The sequence below is a fragment of the Acartia tonsa genome, chromosome 1 (assembly GCF_053477335.1).
Source record: "Acartia tonsa isolate MP-2025a chromosome 1, ASM5347733v1, whole genome shotgun sequence".
Classification (NCBI taxonomy): Eukaryota; Metazoa; Arthropoda; class Copepoda; order Calanoida; family Acartiidae; genus Acartia; species Acartia tonsa.
The window spans coordinates 15,526,494-15,553,512 of NC_137260.1; the positions used below are offsets into that span (position 1 = coordinate 15,526,494).

A 27,019-nucleotide genomic window follows, 5' to 3' on the forward strand; every position below is an offset into this window, starting at 1 on the left:
CACTCCTGAATGGGGCCATTTCATCCAGGGCGGAAGGGGACACTGAATTTTAAATTATACGGGTACCCAAAGTTTTATGACCACGTTCCCATTTGTTGAATCATTACTTTGGGTACTTTTATTCAGTCTTAATTGATTGGTACAAAAAAGATTGTCCAATAATTTGAATCCATAAAGTGGATATTCATAAAAAAGGCTATATTTCAATCTATCGTTTATTGTCTCATCCTTCCAGATCCCTGTATTTCTTCGCTTCTTCTTGCGCTTCAGCATATAATATACTTAACTACCTCTGTATATATGTTGATACATGTTTTAGAAATGTAACTACTGCGCTTGCGCATTATAGGCAAATTTTGTAAAGCTAGCAAGTACATTCACATGGATACATATTATTACTTATTAGCATAGGTAAGCAATAAGCATTATATGAGCAAGGCGTTGAAGCATAAATACATTTAAAGCTTTCCTGTAATAAACAAATGCATTTTTTGGGATAGCCATGGTATGCCAATCTTCATATACCTCTTCTAATGTTTTCTGGAGCTTAGACAAAATTTGAATCATTATCATTGTGTTTTAGTTTATTTTCGTCGAAAACGTATATACTTTTTAAATAAGGCTATAGTTGTGGTTTCTTTTTTTACCTAAAATTATCTTTTACACCATAAAAGTTTTTTAAAAACATGTCTCTTTCTACGAGCATGCGCGATAAGCAGCTGCCGGTTTATTTTACATAAATGGTAAATGCGAAGCTCTACTCTTTGTGTGTGTGTGCGTGGGTTTGTGTGTGTATGGGGAAAGAAAGGGAGGCCGGAATAAGGAAGAGGAAAGGGAGAGTCAGGAGAAATGTAGAAAAGATAGCTTTTCATTTTTGAAAAAAAAACTTTAGTTAGGGTAGAAACATCAAGTAGGAAGGAACTCTTGTCCTAAGAGTTCACAGGGGTGAGGCGTGATTTTGAAATGAAATAGTTAAGCTTCTGTGATATTAATTAATATATTATTATTTATCAAATTAAAGTACATAACCTTGTACTAACACCAAATAAACTATATTATATAAAAAATGCTGTAACTGTTTCAACGAAATACACCGAAAGTGCAGAAGAAAGGAGAAAATTAAAACCCAAAGCTCAAAAATCACAAACACTTTTTGAGAACAAGGAGAGTTTAAGACCAGTGGTATATACAAAACAAATGCAAAATAAAGTCGTTTAAAAAGAGAGATAAAGAGAAGGCTGTGATTATTAAATTGACATTTATATGTAACATTAGATATTTGTGTTCTCTAAATATTAAAAAGAAAACCTAAACAAGGAAGGATTGAACCATGGCTGACAGACTAGCAACGCTATTAGAGGATCAAAGCATTGTTGACCCTGTCGAAGAATATAAAGGTACACACATATTAGAAGTGGTTGCGTACACAGAGTTTTGTCAGGGGGGGGGGGGGATGTTTACCTTGATGGGGTGAAAAAAAGGGAAATACAGGCCTTTACCAAATTTTAACATTCATGATGGTGTTGACACCCTCCTTCCACAAACCTATGGGCAGTTGTCAAACTATTTTTATTAAATTTTATAATTTGTTCTTAAGTGCATTTAAATTATACATTGATTGCCTGTTAAAAGATGGATTCTATTTTAAGTTAAAGTTGTATAAGGAATATTTTTTGATTACACAACTATATTTTCGTTTAATTGCAACTATTGTCATTTCTTTAAAAAATTGTCTTGCTAATTTATTTTGGTCTGGAGAAAATCCAGGAAAAGCAGACGAAAAAATCTGGGAAAGATGATTTGTCAAGTCATTTTGATTTGGGATCTAGTAAGATTTGGCAGCTGAAGTTTTTTTTTATTAAAAATAAAATGAAGTCTTCACTTTGTAAGTTTTTAGTTAACTTAATGACTCCAATTCTGTTTTGATTGGTCCTCAAACTTTTGTTATATAAAACTTTTTTCTTACAAGAAAAATGAATGACAAAATTATAGAAGAGTTTTTTTTGTCGTGTTTTCTCTGTTACCAAGTGGAGACGGTTCGCGTCATCCTAGCTTAGCAAATATTGAGACCATATACCTTCATATATATGTGTAAGAGAATGTTAGAGAAAAGGGACTAGTAGGAGGAGCAGGGGGGGGGGGGGAGGGGTGAGGCCCTTGTTCACCCTTTTTGTTCAAAATGCAATTTGCTTTCTAAGCTATTTCATTCGTTTTGATATGAGAGCTTTTTAGATTTTAGTAAAATGTCTAGGCACTTATTTATTTTCATAGATTCACAATTTTACGTTTTTCCCCATATAAAACTTATTTTTTATTATACCTACTCAGATAAAAAGCATTATGACATATAAAAAAAAATATTGGAGGGGCCCAAAGAATTTGGTTTACTTGTTGTCATGCAATATAAACTTTATAATCATGGTGATCTTTTAACTTTTTTAATCCTTCATTCTTACATCAATTAAATTAATCTTTCTTCATGATAATTTATTTTTTTCCTTAAAAATTTATTGAATATTAATAGTACATTTGATGCTTTTTTAATAATATTTATGTATTATTAAAATCATTCGACAATCCATTTAAATTGGTTTTATTTTTGGTTGTTTTGCAGTGCATGGTCATGGCTGACATATTATCGAAATACTGTCGATACAACTAAGAGAGGGGTAGGTTTCTGGTAGAATCCGTAAAGGTGTGTGTTTAAGGCTTAAAAGTAGTAGTAGAACGATAATATTCACTAAATATGTGTATTTCTTATTGAAAAGAAATATAGACAAACATTTTTTTTTAAAGTTAACATAAATTTTTATCGTTCTACTACTGTTTTTTACTTATAACACATACCTAATCTTTACGGATTTTACCAGAGCTGGATCTTTAAATCGTTTATAGGTGATTTAAACCGCGGCGATTCATTCAGCGCGCCATCAAATTATTAAATACCAATCTTTAAATCGAAATGGCATGGGCGATTTGGCGCGCCCAGTTGCGCAGTACCGGCGCGACAATGCCACTCACCGAGTGGCGTTGCCGGTTTAAATCGGGGTGATTTATTTAATAAATAAATATTTTTTTTAATTACTTTAATATTTTATTGCAAAACTATCGTGAACCACCAGCACACCTACGGTTCACCTCTGAATCGCCCCGATTCAGCGCACCATAAAAACGATTTAAAGATCCAGCTCAGAAACCTTCCCCTCTCATTGCAAGATTGACAGATAAGACTTAATGTAAGATAGTTATTCTTTAATATAAAAGTATTAAAGTTAATTTCACCTGAAGCTTAAGATCTCAATAACTACCGAACTGATTTAGTTTACATTTTGTTAGGGAAGCTTCCCTTATTTCCTAGGATTGTTTTAGGCTGTTTTGTTTTTATATTTTATTCTTGGTATAGTTTTAAGCAATTTTTTGCCCATTCTATACCTCTTTAAATACAGACCCTCTAGATACTAGGGGTGCAACCGCTAGTTTTGTTATAAAACAGATATAAATTTAACATTGAATTCGAATCTAGCAGACAAGGTCAGCTTTGCAGTTTAACAGCTCAGCTTTTTGTTTATATTTTGTGGAGCAATATCCATATTAATCTAAAATGCTCTCGAAGTAAGTTTTGGAGGTCTAGCTAGGACATGCAAATTGAATCCTATTAAAAACTGAATGTGCCAGTTAAAATTATCATTGAGACAAAATGAAATGTTTTTGTTTGCATCAATATATAAATACTGTTAATGAGAGAACAACAAGTCGTTAAGGAACTAATATTCTTTACTGACTTCAAAAGTTTTAGGTTACCATGTTATTCTTCAGATGATTTACTACTATGAGTTGTCTAAGAGGGAAGGGGGGGTGGGTTGTAATTTTAGCAGATATTAGTGAAAAATGCCTCTAATTCTTTTCTCGCCCGCATCCAGACACATTTTTAGTTTTGTTAGCTATGTCTGCGTAGTTTTTATGACCTAAATAAATCAATGTGTATTTTTAGATTTTTTGCGTTGTGTCTCTTATCATTTTCATAATACATTTTAATTGTCATTTTCTTTTGTGGTTAAGAATTGAGTCAATTTAGATTGTTTTGAAAAACATGACTTTAATTGAAAAATGCGCAAAAAAAACCTTTTTTTTTTTTAAACTTGTTACATAATCAAAAAAAATGTTATTGAATTAATTTTTTAAGTAAACTCAAGGTTAAATATTTAAAGAATTGTGTTTTTAACTCCTTATCTTTTAAATATATTGCGTTTTCTTTTTATAGGTGGGTAAAAAGATTACAAAATTATCCTTAGCATGTGGCCACATAACGGGATATCTCAAGAAAAATTAAGAATAGGGGGGGGGGGGGTGCAGTATGCGCTGTTGTAATAAAATTTGAATCTGATTACTAGCTAAAGTCTGGATATAGGTGCGAAATAAAATAATATTAACACCCTGAAAAGCTAATAAGTATATTTTCACTTTTGACTTTAATATGGACTAAAATATGAAAATTACCTATAAACTCGTCAGTGGATTTAAAAGCAGTCAAAATCTTTAAATCATCGCCTTAATATTTCTTTAGGTAGTTGAAAAAATACTATTTTATTCATTCTAACACAATTAGATATGCAAATGATATAAAAAAAACTTTTTTATTGATTTTTCCTTTGATTACTTTTACAAAAGTTGCAGCTTTTTTAATGCGACTAAAATAACATCTGTATAAATATATTTTCTAATTTTATTATGACACTTTTAATATATAGATAATTATTTATGACTAAAAAGATAAATTTAAATACGCATATTTTAGCTTACTTTTGGCATATTCAATGCTGTGTTAAGTATATTTGCAAAGCCCCATGCCAAAACCAAGGCTATTATAGAAGATAAATTCTTTTGTATTTGAATAAAAGATTTAGAATAGAAAATGATCTTTCTGCTTTCTATTGTTTTTGTTGTCCATTTTATCTTTTTTTCACACTAACCTAGCTTAATTTCAATTGAAAACAATACCTATCTAACGTAGTTGCTTGAATCTAAACAAAACTTTTTGGCTGCTTGCGTCTTTTCTTATGATAGAAGATAAGGCCTATTGCATTTAAGATGTATATGTAAATGTATCTAATGTATGTATGTTTCCAAAAATAAGAATGGCCTAGGTCAAGAAACAAAAAAAAGTTCGTTAACCTTATCCCTTCTTTAAGATAATAGTAGGCATAACCATTGCCAATAGAGATAAAATGAATACTTTACGATGCCTCTATACAATCAAGAGAATTTGTTTATGTTAGTTTTATAATAGCTAATAGAGATAAAATGAATGCTATACTGTAATCATTATGTCTTTAAATACCGTTGGATGGTGGATAACTATTATGATACTAAATTTCAAAAAATTAACATGCAAACAGGCCCTTAAAGTCATGAGCATTTATGTATCTCCTAATATTGAAATTTTATTTATTGTTAACTGTATTCCTAAACTATGGATTTTTTGGCTTGTTCCATAATTTGTAAGTCTAATATCTAGGCACTATTTATAAAAAAAAAAAAAAAAAAAAAAAGGCACTATAATGTGTGTCGTACTGAGAGAGAAAATATCTTCTGGCTAGATCTTAAATAAACATTATGTATTCCATATACAAATACGAGAATATATTATAGATAATATTTATTTTCAATGCTAATTTTTTTGTGTTCCCCATGTTTTCTTTCAAATACGTATTTTAAGAAATTTTTCCTAATTTTTATAATTCTAATTTATTTTACACACTAAAAGAAATCAAGTTATGGTTTAAAAGAGTTTTCAATACCTTATTGTCTTCCTTCTAGGCCCCCTACTAACCAAAAAACAAGGGCAAATTTGTCCAAAACTCGTCAAGTAAAAAAGTAACCTTTTATTTTCTCTTAATTATTGTATTTTGGCAAAATGAACCTTTCTGTTAAAATCAGGGAGAGATGAAACATTTTACTGTAAAATTGTTACTAAGTTTCATTTGTTGTCTTTTTGGACTTTTTTCAGTCTTAATTAGGGATTAATAATTTACCAAAGATGTAAATAATGAGTTACATCAATTTATAGTCCATTGTCCTATCCCTTAACATCTTCGATAGTAACATACAGAACTGAATTTGTCGGACTTACGAACTAGCAAGTTTTGTAGTAGCTGTGCTGCTTAAAAACGTAGGCCTAGTTTCCCACTTCATGTATTTTACTTGGTTCTTCATATTATTCCATTTTAGGGTAACAGCACAATGTTTACTAAAACTTTACTGTGATTTTAATTGCAACCAATCCACTTGGGAATCTCCTTACATGGGCCCCAAGGCATAGGAGTGTTTTGGCCTAGAATTTCTATGCTGCTTTTCAATTAGATAAAGTGCATTGAAATAAATGATCCTTAATTTCTTTATTGTTTTGCATTTTATACCAGTAGTGTTATTCGAAATACTATTTATTTTTTTCATTTTGTCTAATAAAAAATTCTCCATTACAGCCAGGGATCTAAAGGGATAAGACAATGGACGATTAATTGATGGACATCTTTGATGATGATAAACAAAATAACCCATTCTCAAGGTTACAATTAGTATTTGAAACATTTGGACACTCAATTTTATAACCAACCAATCAAATTCAGTTAAAACCGGCAAAGGTGTGAAGCAAACGAATAAAAAACGATATCATAAAACTTAAGGGTTTAGTGTAATAGACAGCCCTTTGTCCCTTCTTTCAATGAAAATTTATTCTTGTATTATAAAAGGCAATGACTTTAAAATGTTTCATTTGTGCTTGTTTGTATATTTATTGCCACTAATGTCCCATTAATATAAATGGCTAATACCATTATATATTACGTTTTATTGGCATTTGCAGTTTCTGGTATAATTGCAGAAATTACTTTAGGTTGCATGACATTTTTACATAGACACTGCGTCATTGTATATTTGCAGGGATAAAGCACCCGTAAAAACATTCTCATTTATTCATATTTTATTGTACTTTATGTTTCATTGCAATAAGAGTAGAAAAACTGTTTTTCCCTGCCATTTCCCTATCCATTAGCCCAAGGAAGGATTGGTTTTAGAATAACGTCAAATATATTTTTAGAAAACATTGAGTTTACATTATAACAGGGGTGTATATTCTACATGGGATCCCCTGCTCAGGATTTTTTTCAATTCCTCCCCCCTTAAAACTTAAAATTCTCTGGAATAAAAATTCATGTTAAAGGTGATGGACAATTAAGTTGTCTAAAGCAAGTTTATTTAAATCTAACATGGCATCAACAAGACAATAGATTAGAATGATACAATAAGTTGGTTTCTTAAAGTCGTTCTGCTCTTAATTTTACTTCATAAAGATTAGCTAACATAGTAAAATATTCTTGTGTGCTATCATGATAGATAGTAACCGGCAAGAAGCCTTATAAGTCGAACCAAATCCCAATACTTAAAATATTTTGTATGTCAACCACGAAAAGAGATTTTTCTTTTTGTAGTTCTTTAAAAGTTATGTTTTTATAAACATTTTATCTTTTTGATGGCTCATCTTTGCAGGTATACTTTAAGAAATAGGTATTTTGTCAACCAAAATTAACTAAATTACAATGGAAAGTTTCATTTTTAAGTATTGGACTTTTATCTTATTCAGACTTGTTTTGTCATCTCAACGTGTTGGAATTATATAAGAATTATAACTTTGACCGGTTAACAACAAGATAATAGGTCTGTTCCTTAAAGTACAATTTATTTTGATTGCTTATAATATTTTTAATTTTTAATTTCCCTAAAATGTTTTTGAATGCAATTTTTTCTGTTATTAAAAATACAAAGGCCTTTTTAAAGCTTTTGGTCATAACCAAAAGCTAGTTCTTGGAAAAGATTTGATCAAAATGTGGACAAATATTTACTACCTTTCCATTTTTGTAATGTTTTAAGCTCTAAAATTGCGTTTTAACATATGTCTTCCCCTTTGTCACAGTAGAACTTTTCTAAATCCCAACTTGCAAATGTTATGTGACACTGTAGAAACATAAACACTTAAAAACCTCTTTTGACCACGTGGTAATCTAATGGACAATTTAAAAGGCCCCTTACAAAGACTTTTGTCATTAACAAGAATGTTAACATTTACTTGGATAATTACTATTTCTTAAACATCATCAAATCAAATCTTCTACTAGAACAAGAATTTAAGGTCAAGATTGATTTCAAAGTAGATGTCTTGAAATTATAATAGAAGCCAACAGGTGTTTATCCTTTTGATTGTCATTACATCTGCAATGAGTTTCTTAGCGTATGACAGTACCTAGGTTTAAGGGTAGTTGAGGCTAGAATATTATGGTTACTATATATGTTTTGATGACCTAAGAAACCACTTATTATTAAGATGCCATTATTTAATCTGTAATCATGTCATTAAAGTAAAAGCTCGAGACAACACATTATAAATCTTGGGATTATCTACAAATTGAAATCTAACTTTCACCTCGTGCGGAGAGACATAACGCAGCTACTCTATATGTTCGTACGTCCGTACGTGCTGTGTAAGCTGGGGGTCTAAAAATTGTTATTTATGTATTGCCAATTGCTTATTATAATTTTAAATATAAGCTTGTTATAACTGCGTGATATGTATATCTATAAGTCATTTTTACATTCTAGTAGTTGGATTTTAATTGTTCTTTTTTTTACACTGAAGAAACACAAAATAAATTGCTTTTTTGTGCTTTTTATTGTTAATAAATTATGTGCAAGCGACATTTTCTTAGAATTTGAAATAGTGCACTTTTTGGGGCTTTGCCATTGACCTTAATTGAAAATACAATTTGCAGACTTTTTTTCATTCTTTCAGTTGTTTTAAGTATTTCTGCGGATTTTTTAAAGATTTTAATCTAAACTTACAATTTTGGATATGATAAAAATCAGGGGACTGAGATTTTGTCATTACATTTGTATTCAGTTAACAAATCTGCCCTGCCTCATTTTATTTATTTTAATAAACGGGAATTTTGGATGGTAATTAATGATATTGACATGCTTTAATAATTAATTTTAAGAAAATTTTCTCAAGCAGAACAAAATTCATTTGTTATGTTTTAATTCTTGTTATGAAACCATTTCCTTAAGTATAATATCATCATTGTCTGTTTCATAATTCTTTAGATGTTCTTTAAACCACTAGATTAAGATTTTGCCTATTTAGGGAGACATTCCAGCAATAGAAAAATTGTTTTCCTTAGACAAATATGATTTACAAATACAGCTTGATAATACCTAAGTTATATCGTGCCAAAACATGCTATAGTATTTTCAGTTCATAAAAACCACTAGGTATAAAATTTTTTCAATTATTACTTTATTTCAATTTTTGTCTGCACTGTCCTACTTTTACCCCCCCCCCCCCCCTAAAACCCCCCTTGGTTTCTGATGAATGATCCTACTTCAACCCCTCCCCAAGGTCGTCCATTATTTTGCGTAGTTTATGCACAGGAAAGCCTCTAGAGATCCCCCATTCCCTTCCACCCCACTCCTCCCTTCCAACGTCTGAAATCTATGTTAATAAGGATAAACAGAGATACATATTCACAAATTTGAATTAGGAAATGTTAGCGTGTGTTAATGGTCTTGATTATCTAAGAAAGAACCATATTTCCCCCCTTAATTTTTGTGAGAGGGGGGGGGGGGGTGTAATTCTTTGTAACTTGTTAGTGTTACAGAAAAAACTTGTTGATTCTTGTTGAGGGGTGGAGTTGGGGAGGTCAGGAAAATATACTAAAACCACTACGAGATATTTATAGAGCTCCCTGAAAAGTTCAACCAATTTGCGACAACCATATCCTAGATATTTTAACTTCAGACAAAAAGCCTAACTACTTTATATTATAGGATGTCATAATGCATATAAAAGTTGGTTTTACTTTTGAGATAAAATGTTTTTACTTTTTGTAGTCTTTACACTCCCAATCTTATGCTGATTTAAATCTGTTATTTTTATTAAAACATATACCTTACCATGATCATAACCTCTACAGGGCCCCTCATACTAAAACACACACACACACGTTTAATAACTTCTCTTCCCTCCAAAATCGTTTCTTCCGTTCGTTGGTTCTGTGTAGATGTTACCAGGGGAAGTCTTCCTTGAATTTCACATACACATGGATGAATTATTTCCTTTTTAACTGTTTTTTTTTTAATCAGAAATAAAGGAATACTTACTAAAAAAAAACTTAATTTCTCTCAAAAACATTTCAGTACACTTTTTGCTATAATTGTTATTGAAAAATTCTGAATCTATTCCATTAATTCGTAAAACCTTTCTCCCTGAGTCCATGTTTTGTACGCAGCTGACGCCTCTTCCTCCCATTCCCTATTTTATTCCCGCATTTTTTCTACCATGTTGTACCACTAACACCCCTCCTTCACTCCCTTCCCGCCAAAGACTTTCCAAGAAGAGAATTGCGTCGCAACTTTGGATAATTTTCCCGCCCTTTTTTCGACTGCTTTCCATCTTCTCCCCCCATCTTTCTTTTCCGTAAACATTTTATGTTGACGTGATATTTTTCGCGTATTTAATGGAATATTTTCATCGTTTATTAATGGGCTCTATGAATAACAAATGATGTTTTTTTCGTATAATAATATTGTAAATTGCAAGATATTGTACAACTATTTTAGACTATGTATCAAAATATAAAAAGACCTTATTATTAGAAAAAGATATTTTATATTTTAATTAAGACCTTATACGGGTGTGATATTTTACCTACTAAAATGTTTCTTTTACTCTTTTCTTAAATTGAATTTTGTAGATTTTAATATAAAATTTATATTATTTCTGTATAGAATTTCAATACCTAGTTAAATATCATATTTTAATTTTTTTTTTACAATATTAATTCTTTTATTATTAAGATCTCTGAAGGAGGTGTGGTCAAGTGGGTGAAGGGGGGGGGGGGTATTAAAGCACGCTACAAGTTTCATTTTATTAGAATACATAGATTATTATATAATCTGGTGTAAGATCCAAGTAATAATAAATCCATTATTGTAGATGAATCAGAACGAGCTGCAGCAATTGCAACAAGGAAGGAGGAGGCCAAACTTCGCAGGAAAAAGAAAAAGAAAACTGTCAGCTCCACCTCTCTGGCTTCCAATACCTTCCATGTAAGAGGACAGCCGGTTAGAGATCTTTAGTAACACTTACATACAGACCAGGGTGGGGAAAAACCCAGGGTTTTTTTAAAAAGCCCAGCCCAACCCAACCCGTAAAAACCCTTTAAAAAAAATATTAAAACCCTGGGTTTTTTGGGGGGTTTTATTGGGTTTTTTAAAAAAAACCTGGGTGGGTTTTTTTGGGTGTTTTTTTTTGTATGCCCACCCTGATACAGACAGACCGAAATACAACCGACTTCTTTAATATTCAACCATTATTACTATCCAGTTAGAAATCTTAAGTAACACTTACAGACAGACCGGCCGACTTATGATCAACTGCTTTAATATTCAACCATCAATATTATCCGGTTAGAAATCTTAAGTAAAACTTACAAACACACAGGCCGACATACAACCAAATACTTTTTAACCAATAATATTATCAATTGAAAAGTCCATAGTTCTAAAACTTCCATCACAAAGGCACTGTGAATTTCTCTTTTTCAAACCAGACATTTTTTATTCAAGATGCGCATCTAAATGTATTTTCCTCAAGGATTAAGGGATAGATCAATTTAAGATAATTTATAATATAAAAATACAAGTATCCATAGCGTATTTTTTTAGCAAAAAAAACTTTTTTACTTATCCCGATTTTCATGATTTTCCTTCTATTTTTTTATCCCCTTCGCCCGTTTTTCTAGGATAGGCCTTGTTAGGCCTATTTTCACCCAAATAAACATACAGGCAGACACACACAAACATAGGACTTATGTTTACCTAGGCCTAAATTTCACCTTTTAGACATCAATCTTGTGTCTACCTATCCGATTTTATTTATTTGTTTTCAATTAATATTTAGCTTAAATAATGTAACCTTGTAAAAAAAAATAAGTTTTTGGGTGTTTTTTTTTTATGCCAAGAAACTTTATATGTATTTTAAAACACAGCTTCTTGATTTGTGGGTGTTTTGACAAACATTTCATCTTTCTAGAATTTAAACAGTTTTGACGGTTTAACAAGGATGAAATTCTTAAGAAATAGCGTTATTGATTTTTATACAAAATAAGAATAACTTATTTAGTTAACAAAATTGAAAATCTACATTAGTTAGGAATTTTTTTTTGAATTCTCAAGAAATTTCTTGCTAAATTAGGCCAATCTATTTTTGTTAACGATAACAAAACTGTAAATAATCCGCTCCAAAGTACTTTTAAAAATGTTGATACGAAAATATAAAAATAGTGACTAACATAATACGATTTATATAATCTCACATAAAAGTAGACACAATTGAAAGGGGGGGGGGGTAAAATGTGGTGACTCGTCACACGACATACCAGCAATTTTATTTTGGGTGCTACTCCCTTAGTTTTAGAGATAATTGGATGAAATCTTTTGGGCTGGGTCACTAATTACCCCAACTATTGGTATCTTTCAAAAAAAACGGCGGCGGGACCGCCGCTCCCGCCGCCCGCCGCCGTTTTCCGCCGCCACCAAAAAAAATTTTTTTATTGCATTTCTCGCCGAATTAGGCAATTTGGAATCATTTGAGACCGACTTAGTCATTTTTTTCAAATTCTCGTTTATCAAGGTATATCTTAAGTACAGTGCTACTCCTGTGCTTTTAAAGATATTGAAACAAAATCTTTTTAGGTTGGTTAGTAAAAAATATTTGAATTAAGAAAACGGTAGCGGGACCGCCGCTCCCGCCGTCCGCCGCCGTTTTCCGCCGCCACCAAAAAATTTTTTTTTATTGCATTTCTCGCTGAATTAGGCAATTTGGAATCATTTGAGACCATGTTATTTTTTTCAAAAATTTTTCCCCTTACAAGCAACCCTGCGGGGGGACTTAGTCATTTTTTTCAAATTCTCGTTTATCAAGGTATATTTGTACCTGTACTGTACCATCTCTTCATTCCTCTGGGGAACATAAGGCTTTGACAAGATTTTTCCATTCTCTCCGATACTGGGCTGTCTCCTCCACATCCTCCCAGGCTAGGTTGGCGTCCTCCAGCTCCTTCTCCATGGTCCTTTTCCAGGTTCCCTTGGGTCTTCCCCGCCTCCTGCTGCCTCCAGGCATCCAGCTAAGGGTTTGTTTTGGGATCCTACTACCATTCATTCTGAGCACATGTCCCAGCCAGCTCAAACGCTTATGTTTAATATCTGTGGAAACTGGTTGACTGTTTGTTCTTTTATAAAGATTTTTGTTAGTTATAACCTCTGGCCAGTAAATTTTGCATATTCTTCTAAGACTCTTATTATGAAAAACATCTAACTTTTTCATATCAGCAACGTTGTTCTTCCAGCATTCAGCACCATATAAAAGGACAGATTTGACATTACTATTATATATCCTTAACTTTGTTCTTTCACTATATTTGTTGGATTTCCAAATTGTTTTTAGCATAGCAAAGGACGCATTTGCCTTGTCAATTCTCGTTTTAATATCTGCACTTGCTCCTTCTGTTTGGTGAATAAGACTTCCTAAGTATGTAAATTTTTGTACTTTTTCCACAGGAGTGTCGTCAATGGTAATTTGGTCAATGTTGTCTGAAGCTATATACATTGTTTTTGTCTTATCAACGTTAATTTGAAGTCCAGTTTTCTCTGCAAACAAGGCAAGATTGTCAGTTTTTACTTGTAGTTGTAAAATACTTTCAGCAAGTAGGGCAAGGTCGTCAGCAAAGTCAAGATCATGGAGGTCATCGTTTCCAATCCATTTTAATCCTTGAGTATTTCTGTTTGCTTGTCTCATCACCCAATCTATTGTTATAAGGAATAAAATAGGTGAAATTATACAACCTTGTCTAACACCAGTGTTAACTTCAAACCAGTCAGAAAGTTCAGTATTTAAATCTATACAGCATTCAAATTTTGTGTAAAATAGTTTGATTAATCTAACTATTTTCTCAGGGATTCCATAGCTTCTTAGTATGTTCCAGATGGCATCTCGACATATAGAGTCAAATGCTTTCTTAAAGTCCACAAAATTTATGAAAAGTGGTTTCTGGTATTCAGTAGCTTGTTCTATTATATTTCTTAATGCAAAAATTTGGTCTGCACAGCCCCTAAATTTTCTGAAACCGGCCTGTTCTTCTCTCAATATCTCGTCAATTTCTTCATCTATTCTGGAAAGCAGAACTTTACAAAAGACCTTGCTTGGCTGTGGTAGCAAAGTTATCCCTCTCCAATTATCACAGATGCTAAGGTCTCCTTTTTTGGGCAACTTAGTGATTACACCCTTGCACCAATCATCTGGGATCACTTCTTTATCCCATATAGCTACAAACATTTCTGTGAGATACTTGGTTGAGGTTTCAAGGTCAGCTTTGAGGATCTCTGCTTGTATTTGATCAATACCAGGTGCCTTGTTAGGTTTCATGGTTTCAATAGCTTTTCTTACCTCAGATTGGCTTGGAACATCAACTCTAATATTTAGATCGTTTTGGGCAGGTTCTGGGTTAGCAATATTATTTGGAAGAGGTCTATTCAATACCTCTTTAAAATGTTCAACCCATCTGTTAGCTTTTTCAATCTCTGTTGTAAGCATCTCGCCCTGTTTATTTTTGAGAGTGCTTGATCTTGAAGAATTTTTACCAGATAACAATTTAGTGATTTTGTAGAGTTCTCTTGAGTTACCTTTCCTAGCAGCTACTTCTGCTTGGTTAGCCAGGTCTTCTACATAGTCACGTTTATCCTTTCTAGCACTTCTTTTGACAAGTTTATCTCTAACTTTGTATTCTTGTCTTAAAACTTGCTCAGTTTCATGTGAATTTGCTGTTAATATTTTAGATTTGATCTTTTTTCTATCTTCAATTTTATCCCAAGTTTCTTTTGATAGCCATGGTTTTGTTTTGTTTTTATTGTAGCCAATGATTTCTTCCGCAGTTTCCTGGTAGGCAGATTTAAACCGTTTCCATTTGGATTCTACAACATCTCCTTCGTCAGGAGTATTTTCATTGTCTAGGTTTTCTTCTTCTAGAGCAGAAAAACGATTTTGTAGGGCTATTCTGAACTGATTAAGAACTTCAGTATCTTTTAACCTAGATACATCATACTTTCTAATTAGTTTTTTATCAGTTCTATCTGGATTTTTGAGTTTTAATTTAAGTTTAGCAGTTAGTAAATAGTGGTCGCTATTAACATCAGCTCCTCTGTACACTCTAACATCTTGTAGTGAACTTCTCCACTTTCTGTTAATAGTTATGTGATCTATCTGGTTCTTGGTGTTTGAGTCTGGGGAAATCCAGGTTTGTTTGTGGATTTTCTTATGGGGAAATATTGTGCCACCTATAACCAAGTCATTGGTTGAACAAAGATCCACAAACCTCTGACCATTGTCATTTATAACGCCAAGTCCATGTTTGCCCATAATCCCTTCTTTGCCAGTATTATCTTCTCCAACTTTTGCATTAAGGTCACCATTTACCATGAGTACATCATGTCTTGGGACTAAGTCAACTTCACATTGAAGGGCTTCATAGAAGTTATCTTTTTCCTCCTCTTCTGCTTGATTTGTTGGTGCATAACACTGGATTACAGTTAACTTAGAGTATTTGGAGTTAAATCTGACTTTTAATAGTCTATCATTGATTGGTTTCCATTCCAAGATACAATTAGCATATTTCTTGCTAATTATCATGCCAACACCTCTAATAGAGTGTTTTTCATGACCAGAATATAAAAGTATAGATCCATCCTCTAGTCTTTCTCTTCCACTACCTACAAGTCTGCTTTCACACAATCCAAGGATATCGAGTTTGAAGCTATACATCTCTTTCAATATTTGGTTAGTTTTGGAGCAATCGCACATGGTGCGAACATTCCATGTACTTATCATGATGGTAGATTTAGGACCAAGTAGACTTCTCCTCGCATTCCTGACTTCCTCATAAAGGCTTTCATCAGGGATGGTCATACGGTCATCAGCTTGAAGACCAAAGCCTGCCTGGGATCCTGCTTGTTCGTTGTTGTCATTGTTTCTTGTCAAAGTTTCATTAACTGTTGTTGTTTTCACTGGGAAGGATAGTTGGTCCTTCGCCAAACCCCCGAACTTGGAGGGCCAGGAGGAGCAGTCAGTCGGTTATTTCCCCAGGAGCCTGTTTGTTATGGTAGGACCTTTACAACGTAGCCTTCTGGTTCCTCAATAAGCTGTGCAGGTGGACCGCTTGCAGGCACTCCTCTTCCACCTAATTAAAGGTATATTTAAATACAGTAATTTTCCTGTGATTTTAAAGATATTGAAACAAAATCTTTTTAGGTTGGTAAGTAAAAAATATTTGAATTAAGAAAACGGCGGCGGGACCGCCGCTCCCGCCGTCCCCCCGCAGGGTTGCTTGTAAGGGGAAAAATTTTTGAAAAAAATAACATGGTCCCAAATGATTTCAAATTGCCTAATTCGGCGAGAAATGCAATAAAAATTTTTTTTGGTGGCGGCGGAAAACGGCGGCGGACGGCGGGAGCGGCGGTCCCGCCGCCGTTTTCCACATTCAAATATTTTTTACTTACCAACCTAAAAAGATTTTGTTTCAATATCTTTAAAATCACTGTATTTAAGATATACCTTGATAAACGAGAATTTGAAATTCGGCGAGAAATGCAATAAAAAATTTTTTTTTGGTGGCGGCGGAAAACGGCGGCGGACGGCGGGAGCGGCGGTCCCGCCACCGTTTTCTTAATTCAAATATTTTTTCCTTACCAACCTAAAAAGATTTTGTTTCAATATCTTTAAAAGCACAGGAGTAGCACTGTATTTAAGATATACCTTGATAAACGAGAATTTGAAAAAAATGACAAGTCCCCCCGCAGGGTTGCTTCAAAGGGGAAAAATTTTTGAAAAAAATAACATGGTCTCAAATGATTCCAAATTGCCTAATTCGGCGAGAAATGCAATAAAAAATTTTTTTTTTGGTGGCGGCGGGAGCGGCGGTCCCGCCGCCGTTTTTTTTTGAAAGATACCAATAGTTGGGGTAATTAGTGACCCAGCCCAAAAGATTTCATCCAATTATCTCTAAAACTAAGAGAGTAGCACCCAAAATAAAATTGCTGGTATGTCGTGTGACGAGTCACCACCTTTGATACTATTTTGATTTATTTTAACTTTGTACTTGACCTACTAAAAAAAACAATAGAATATGTATGTACGGCTGTCTGTTTTAAGTAAATTATCCGTATTAATTCACGGAATTTGTCATTTTCTCCTTATAATTATGCAAAAATGTCTATAGACCTAAAGAGTACACTTAAAAAAAAAAAGTTTTAGGGCCAGTTTTTATTAAAAGCGAAGCTTTTCTATAATTAGGGTCGGTCCGTCCGTACGTCCGTCCGTCACTCCGTACGTCCGTCCGTCTGTAACGGATAGCTTTTTTCGTTAATTTAGGCATGTTAGAATTGTCCTATCGATTTCAAATTTTGCATGGTGATTCCTTTAGCAGTTAGGTATGATTTATAAAGCGTAGCAACTCTATAATCATTACCAAAATGTCCGTACGTCCATTTTAAACATGTTGATTTTTCTACTTTTTTAACATTAAATTTTTATGTGATCTAATCATCGGATTGATCTGATTTTTGGTATATTGATTCCTGGGACAACAAAGTATAATGTAATAAACGAAGCAACTCTATAATCAAGTCCTAAAAATGTAAGTATGTCCATAAACATTATCCTGTATCAAGCAGTTTTTTAACAAATTTACTTACAATTTTGCTTTGACTCTTATACATTTATATTAGGATTATTCAGTTCTGAAATTATACAAGTGTTAATGTCCGTTTGTCCTACCGTTTCAGTGCTTCGCTTTTATGGATGTTGTCATCCTTGTTACTTGAGAAGTTGAGTTGTTATATTTACTAAATATCCCTAAAGAATTTTAATATTTGTTATTACTACATTAGTGGCCTCTAGTATCTAGGGTCTCTTTATTTGATTGGTAAGGAAGAGGAGAATAATAGCCTAAAACCAAACCGAAGGTTCCCTATAATGAAGAACTAAATTGGTTTAGAAAATCGTGAAATTGTAAGCTATAGACAAAAAAAACCTTACTTCTTCACTTTATTCTTGCTTATCTAAAAAGTACCTAAATGAAAATGACTATTCTTTTAGGAGCTGTACCGGTTGACCGGAGAGGTGTTGGGTCAGGGCGCTTACGCCAGCGTACAGAGCTGTGTCAACATCTACACAGAGGTCGAGTACGCCGTCAAGGTCATCGACAAGATCCCAGGCCACAGCAGGGCCAGGGTTTTTAAGGAGATCGACACCTTCCATCATTGTCAGGTTAGAGCAGTTATACATTTTGTAATTTTTTTTTGTATATACCATAGAACAAAAGGTAAAAGCAAAGGTTGTATACATCTAGAAATTTCCTAGAAAGCTAAAATTCATATTTAGCTTCCTATAAAATAGTATTTTTTTACTTTTTAGTAGCGAAGCTACTCTATAATTCACTTTGTCCGTCCGTCAGTCAGTCCGTCCGTCAGTCAGTCCGTCCGTCCGTAACGCTATGGGGGAAATGGGATTTACTCAGCTCCTATAAAAGATAGAATGCTGAAATTTTTTGACAACATTCCCATCATTAAGGAGCACAATTGACTATAAAACATCATTGGCGTTCGGACCGATTTTTAGCAGGTTTTAGGCTATTTTTATATTTTTCACATTTTTCTCCATATCTTCAGTGTTTATGGTCCGATTTTCAAAATTTTTTCAGTTACAGATATCAAAATTAAATTTCCCGTCGTTTAAAGGAACAACCATGAAGGCCAGACTGCCTTTTCAGCAGGTTTTAGGCTATTTTTATATTTTTCACATTTTTCTCCATATCTTCAGTGTTTATGGTGTGATTTTCAAAATTTTTTCAGTTATAGATATCAAAATTAAATTTCCCGTCTTTAAAGAAAACAACCATGACGGCCAGACTGCCTTTTTAGCAGGTTTTAGGCTGTTTTTTTTATATATTTAACATTTTTCTCCATATCTTCAGTGTTTACAGTCCGATTTTCAAAATTTTTCCGTTATAGATATCAAAATTAAATTTCCCGTCTTTTAAACAAAATAACCATGACGGCCAGACTGCCTTTTTAGCAGGTTTTAGGCTATTTTTATATATTTAACACTTTTTTCCATATCTTCAGTGTATATGGTCCGATTTTCCAAATTTTTTAAGTTAAGGATTTAAAAATTAAATTTTTAGTCGTTTTAATAAAACAACCATGACGGCCAGACTGCCTTTTATCAGGTTTTTGGCTATTTTTATATGTTTTACATATTTCCCCATATCTTTGTTTATTTTGATGCAATTTTCAAACTTTTATGGGATATCTGTATCAAAATAATTTTTCCCATTGTTATGAGCATCTTTAATATAATTTACTTTGACCATCGTCATCATGCAAAATAAAACAAGGTTTCATGTTTATTTTATCCAATAAATCTATTCTTGATTTTAGTAAAAACCTTTTAAATCTACCTGTACGTATTCCCATCGACGTTTTTTTGTGCTTCGCTACTTATGGATGTTGTCATCCTTGTTATATTTATAAGTGGTTGAATATGTCGACAAATTGCGATATTTAAAGGTCTAAATTAAGCTCCCTTATACCTGTTTTCAAATATTTTAAATCTTTGTCAAATATGTTTTAAATTTTCAATCTAGTGGATGGAAGCTGTTTTTGATTTTGAGTCAAGTGACTTAGCACAATTCAAAACTGTACATGTTTAAGTTTTTACTCTTATCTCTGTTTAAATTAATCTTTTTAGGTGGTGTTTATGTGCAATTTTTGTTATTTTCTGTGTGTTAGTTTTGTATGTGTGAATGTGTGTTTTGCATGGAGGTAGGGAACATAGGCTGTTTATTACACTAGTCCCCAAAGTTTTATACTAATGTTTTTTTATACGTTGGCTTAACAAGTTTGGGGACTTACCTTGAATTTTGATTGGTTGGTCCATTAAGTTGATTGTCCAAATGTTCCAACCATGTATTGCAACCTACAGAGGAGGTAATTTTGTGTATCATCATTAGGGATATACATTAATTTATTGGCTATTGTCTTATACCTTAAGATTCCTGGTGTAGATGTGCGTGTCTGTGTACTATTTGCTTTTTTAGTGGCCTGACATCTTGTATTGCGACGCAAAAGCGAATATGTGTACTTTTTCTTTAATGGGTTATATTTTTCTACCCACACTGCATTTTTTTTTCATTCGACGACCTAGTGATTGTTATTAAAGTCAATAACTTGTTACATCTCGTTTTATTTGCAAGAACGGATATTAAATATGATTTAAAAGTATAGTTACTGCAAATACAAACGTTTTTACTACCTTTTAATAGTGCATCTTGGTAAGTCTAGACGATCGTCCGTCTTTTGGGAACGTCTAAAGTTTGTTAAAACCAGCTGTGTAATTATGTAGAACGTTTGGTTTTAAGAATTTTGTTAGCTAAGTTTACATTACTTACATAAGACAAGACCATGTGACAATTTTCTCAAATCCCTTATTTTGCAAATACAATCATTTCTTTCTATGCTAATTTTACTATCAATTCTTTTTTAGTCGGTTTCCCACATATTGCATTATTATTATGCTTATTTAAGGTGTAGGTAAAGGAAGAACCTCGAAAGGATACTGCCCCGCAGGGACTAGAAATAAAGTATTATTTTTTCAAAATTAAAAATGGGGGGGGGGTGGTTAGAAGTCTAGTGATAGGCTTGAGTGAAAGCAGCTATTAATAGGGCACAAGGACAACTACGTCCAAGGTTTAGAGAAGCATAGTTTTAAATAAGAATTTCAAATCTACCCATTTAATAATATCTAGAGCTCAATATTTCTCCCAAAACTATCTCATTTATTTCAACGTGACCCGTTTTCTAGAAAAATTAAAATTCATCTTTGCTGATTGGGCAATTTTAAATTTCTTGTTTTTATTTTCCATTTTATAAGCTTCTTCAAAGGATAAATTAAATGATTTTTATTTTCTTTAAAAGAAAATTATGTACTTTTTGCTTAATTTTGACTTACTCAGTATAAGATGGTTTTAGATTTAGAAAATGAAAATCTTTCAAATATTTTTAACAAAATCATTGTTGTCAATATAATAAACTTAATAATTATAAGATATTAATATTATTCATACCTATGCATATGACAATTCCTTCAAAGTTCTAATATATGCAATGCAGGGAGGGATAAGACATTGGACTGTAAATTATAATGGTACCCTTATACTTATTCGTTGCCTCAAAGACAGTTACTAATATTTAATTTTAATTGGCTGGTTTAATTATCCTAACTTTTGAACCAATAATTGCAATCATAAGAATGAGTTTATCATCATTGGGGACGTATATTAATTTATCAATGATTGTCCTATCCCTAAAGATCCCTGAATGTATGTAAGAAATTGGATAGGGTAAGACAAACAAATCTGTTTAGATTAGGTAAATAATGCACTCCATTGCATTCACAGATGTTTCTGCATTATTGTAAATAAAATGTTATAGACACCTTAGCTGATTCTTTAAATCATTTTAGTGGTGAGCCAGATCGGGGTGAGCCAACTTTCCACCAATGAGAGCACAGCATTTTATGAAATGCCGCGCTGTGATTAGCTAAAATTCGGCTCACCCCGATCTGGCTCACCACTAAAATGATTTAAAGATCCAGCTCTTAATTTAATTGTTAGTTTGTTAGTTTGAACCCTTCAATCAAGATTTCATAAATGTACCCAGTTATATCAAAACTTTGGGCACCAGTATGATGTATAGTCTAATGTCCTCTCCATGAAAATATATTTTTATCAAAGTTGTATCAAAACTTGCCATGCCAGTCTACATTTATAGACAGATAATCTTAGTAACCTGAATTTATATTGAGGGGTGTTCAAATTACTATAGACAGATTAGCAGTTGCAAGGCTTCAAGTCATTTGGGGTTAAGTAAATATTCACAATCTATCAATAATAGTTCTAAAATAGAAAGAAAATAGTAAAAAGGCTCAGCCGTTTAGCCTTTTTTTTTGTGTCTATTTTTAGGGCAAATCTGTCATAAATTACGTAGAAATCAACTTTTTAAAACATATTTTTGCTTTAAATCATGTGAAATGATACAAAAAAAAACATTTTTTTAAAATTTCTAGTACCATCAACTACCGGCTAGATTCGTTTGAAAACGTTTTGGACCAGCAAAGAATATTATGTGGAGATAGGTTTCGTGATGGATTTGCATTGAGAATACAAAAAAAATGGCTAAACGTCTGAGCCGCCAGCCAAAAGCCGTTACTTTTCCAACTTTTTGTTCGATTTAGGGAAAATAGACCTACCAAGGATTACTTATGCAAAATTTCAGATCGAAATTCGAATTCTAAGTGCCATTTATACATTGATTATTATTTATTACATTGGTTGCATTAACCCCCCCCCCCCCCCCCTTAGTGACGTACTGACAAATCTCAAATATAAAATAACTGTGCTCTCAATTATGAAGAGCTTTCTGAATTGATTATGAAGAAATAGGTAAACAAAAGAAGAGTGTATTGACATGCTGGTGCAAATGGATCCCTTCCCCGCAGGACCAGCGGGAACGGCGGAACCGGAAACGAGACCGACGGCAAAGAATCCAGGAGGCCGAAGAAGCGAGCCCGGCAGGAGCCCCGCAAGGGAGGACGAACCAAGGCGCTTTTTTAGGCAGCAGAGGGGGGTGTTACCAGCCACAACACCTCTCTCTATAAAAACATATTGGCGAAGGCCCTTGCAGGGCTATCATTTGGGAGGTGTCGGAGATGAGAGAAGCATAGGACAATGGGTGAAATTTAGACTTCAAACTATTCACCCAAACCCAGGACCGGGGAGAAACAAAACGGAGGAAGGGAAAGCACAACGGAGAGAAAGGAGAAAGGAGAAAAGAAAGGAAAAGAGGAGAGAAACCAACAACAACAACAGCACAAAATACAACATCATAACATGGAATGTGCAGAGGATGTCTCTAGGGACATTCAACAAAAGAAAAGCTAAGACAGTGGCGGAAAAAGCTAAGAAGGAAGGATGGGACGCAGTGTTACTTAGTGAAGTCAGAGCAGAAAAAGAAGGAGTGGCATGGATAGGAGAAGGCAGAGATCTGACAGCTATTATTTTTTCGGAGAAAGCAGGGATACTCTTAAGGGGCGACCTACTAGAAGGGTGGTGCCAGAAAGGACAACCCAAGATGTTAAGTAACAGACATGTTTCAGTCAAGACAAGAGGCCTTTCATTAACAGCAAGCTACATACCAGTATACAGGGGAAACAATGAAGAAGAAATAGAAGTGGAGTTTAATAAGCTAGAACAACACAAAAAATGGGCAGGCAAGGAGATATTCATAGGAGGCGGAGACTTCAATGCACATGTCGGAGGTGGAGAGGAAATTGAAGGAACCAAAGGTAAATTTGGACTGAGGGAGTCAAATGAGAGAGGAAGGGAATTCATCAGATGGTGTGATGAGAACAACTTGGCTTATGTCAACAGTTTTTTCAACCACAAAAACAGGGGCACATGGTTCAACAGGATGCTAGGCAGATGGTATGAATTGGACGGTTTTATTATGAGAAAAGAAGAAAGACATAGGTATGCAAGAAAATTAAACACTGTAGGGGAACTAACACTGTCAGATCACAAGCCAAAGAAACTACAGATACTAGTCAAGAAATGGCATTGGCCAACAAACAAGAGAGCCAGAGTACCAAAAATTAGATGGGAAAGATTGAAAGATCAAGAAATAGCCCAACAGTACAGACAGAGGATAGATGAATTGATTGAAGAAAACGAAAGAGAAAACAGACAGGAGGAGATGCCAGACAGAACAAATTACAAGGAAATAATTGACCTTGTAACGAGAGCAGCTAAAGATGTATGTGGAGAGGAGGAGAAGAGAATAGAAAATCCATGGATGGTCGGTAAAGAAGAGGAGCTCCAGAGAATGAAAAGTAGAATCTCCGGAGCAGTTGCACGAAGAAATGCAATAAATGAAAGAGCCAGAACTTTAGGAGAAGACTTAGAGAGAGAAACAGCTGAAGCTAAGGAGAACCTAAAGGACGCCCGGAGAGAAATGAAAAGAGAAATAAGACGCTATGAGAGAGAGTGGTGGGAGGAGAAGATAGCAGAATGTGTACAGGCAGAAGGACGTGGAGACCAAGGAAAGATGTACAAATTAATGAAAGAGCTAGGCAGACGTGGATGGAAAGGAAATACAGACGCCACAACGATAACAAAAGAGGAGTTTCGTGACCATTTTAAAGGTGTGTCAGAAAATCGGTTTGAAAACACACCAGAAGAGATAGAGGAAGCGGTAAACGAGATTGACGAAACTATGTTTAACACTGAGGAAGCAGAATTATGGAATGACATGTTAGAGGAAACGCCACAAAGAGAGGAAATACTCAAAGAAATGAAGAAAATGAGAGATTCAGCTCCAGGTAGAGATGGTGTAAGGCTAGGCATGTTACTCAAAGGAGGAGAAGAAATAATCAACAGAGTAGTAACACTTGTACAGTACATGTTTAACAATGGACCAGACAAATGGGAGGATGAACTGAAAATAGGTCTTGTCATCCCCCTGCACAAGAAAGGAGACAGGAACAGACGTGATAATTACAGAGGTGTGTGCCTGCTGGCCATGGGCAGCAGAATATTGGCTAGAATCATGGCAAACAGACTGAGAATATGGGCGGAGAAACTAGAGATATTAGACGATGACCAGGCAGGCTTCAGGAAAGAGAGATCAACTGCGGATGCCACACAGGTAATGGTGAGGATCCAAGAGGATGTGACAGATTTAAGGAGACGACGAGAGGCCAGAGGACAGATTTTAGAGGACAGCCAAATCCCGGTGGCAAGATTACTGGATCTGCGGAAAGCATACCCCAGGGTAAACAAACCAGCCCTGTGGGGAATACTCCAGAAATATGGGATGAAAGAGAAGGCTCTGAGAGTACTAAAAGGACTGCATGAGGCGACAGAATACAGAGTTAAGAGCAGAGAAGGGGAGAGCGAACCATGGGTACCAGCTAGAGGCCTAAGAGAAGGAGACCCATCATCCCCAGTGTTGTTTAATGTGTTCCACCAGGTGGTGATGAGGGTGGGCACAAAAGTGAGAAAGAGAAAAGCAGAAGAAGCAGGTCTTGAAATGGGAGTATCGTACAAAGTTGTACCTGGCTCCTTTTTCCCAGGTGGTAATACCTGGGAGAAACAAAATTCGGAGGCTAAGAGAGTGAAAATTGACAAGGAACTGTTTGCAGACGATACTTCAGTTATAGGAAAGAAGAACGAGATTGAACTAGGACTGAGAACCATCAAAGAGGTCATGAACAGATTTGAAGAGAAAAACAACGACGACAAGGAGGAAGAAGTTATCTTCGGGACAGAGGACAGCAACAAAATCAGAATGCTGGGAAGTTGGCTTGGACCAGCAGAGGACATTAAGCAGAGAAAGAAGAGAGCAGGAGCAGCCTGGGTCAAAGTTAAAGCACAACTGAAAGGCTCCAGATTGTCTAAACGGAGTCAGGCTAAGATTGTCCAAGCATGTGCTGAAAGTGCAATGCTTTTTGACTGTCAGGTACGGACCTGGCAGGCTGGAGAAATTAAGAAGCTCCAGAGCTGCGTCGACAAGATGTACAGGTACATCTGGAGCAGCAAGGTCAAGCCCCCCTTAATCCAGATGCAGGAGATGGGGGTTAACATGCAGGATATCAGGACAGAGCTAGGCATTGGTTCTATCAGGGTCAAGATAGAAAAGAGATGTCTGGAAAGATTAGGTCACCTGATGCGGATGGACGACAACAGACTGGTCAAATGTGTAACACTAGGATGGTTAGAAGATCTAGAGAACGAGCCGAAAGTGCCAGGAAAAAAGAGAAAGACAGTCTTATTTTACAAGAAATTGGTCAGAGAAGCAGGCTTAGATTACACCAAGATTGGAGCTATGACAAGAGACAGAAAAGAGTGGAAGAAATGTGTCAAGAAAAGGATTAAACACCTTTATGATTGGGACAAGAAGAAAGGAAAGAAAAGTCAAGGACCAACCACAAACAGAAACCAAGAGCTTAGAGTAGAACTAGTCAACAAATGTGATGAATGCGGCAAGATATGTAAGAGTAGAGGAGGTCTGATGACACATATCAAGCGCACACATGAAATTTCAAACCAAAAAGTAACTTTCACCTGTGATATATGCAACCAAGTCTTCCAGTATGAGTCAAGCATAATGAATCACAAAAAGAACTGCCAAGGAACTACGACAGAATCACGCAACCTCAGGAAATGTTCTTTGTGTCTTAAGACAATAACTACTGCCAATTTTGCACGACATCAAAGAACATGTAGGGCCAGGAATAATCAGGAACCACAACCTGTTAGAGTAGAAGGCACGGCAAGAGTATATAAGTCCAGAAATAAGCCGTGCAGCATATGTGGAAAAATTCTCTCAGCAACAAATATGGCTAGACACCAAACCAAATGTATCCAAGCAAGGGAGGCGGAGCTCTGACGGAGCTGAAAGCCTTTGATGATGATGATGAGTGTATTGACATGTATCTTATTACAAGTTAATGTTTATGACTATAGGCTTATATTTCAATCATTAATAATGGGGTGTTAAGGTTTGATATCTTATTACTAGACTTATTATTGTCTTATATTCACTGGGATAATTTAAATACATGGGGGGGCTCTTAAATTTTTTTACAATATTGAATCTTGAATGTTGATAATAATAACGTGATATTTTACATGTCTAAAATTCATAACGAATTAATAATTAATTTGACGTAACTTGTTAAAACCTTTCAAAGAAATGTCCAATTTACTCAAGTGCTGTTAATTCTTCATTAGATATTAATTTT

At 34.3% G+C, this 27,019-nt stretch overlaps 1 protein-coding gene across 2 annotated transcripts in view; it reads left to right on the forward strand.

Annotated features, from left to right (window-relative positions):
- Nucleotides 1-27,019, forward strand: part of LOC145313681 (MAP kinase-interacting serine/threonine-protein kinase 1-like) — a 54,283-nt gene that overhangs the window by 5,909 nt on the left and 21,355 nt on the right. The window contains exons 1-3 of one of the 2 annotated variants that reach the window (XM_080153231.1): nt 752-1,397; nt 11,045-11,157; nt 18,257-18,427. In XM_080153231.1, coding sequence (XP_080009357.1) covers nt 1,331-1,397; nt 11,045-11,157; nt 18,257-18,427 — 351 coding nt within the window. In that variant the 5' untranslated portion in view covers nt 752-1,330. Of the gene's footprint in view, nt 1-751; nt 1,398-11,044; nt 11,158-18,256; nt 18,428-27,019 lie in introns of those variants that run through there. The other variant, XM_080153223.1, reaches the window with a different exon arrangement.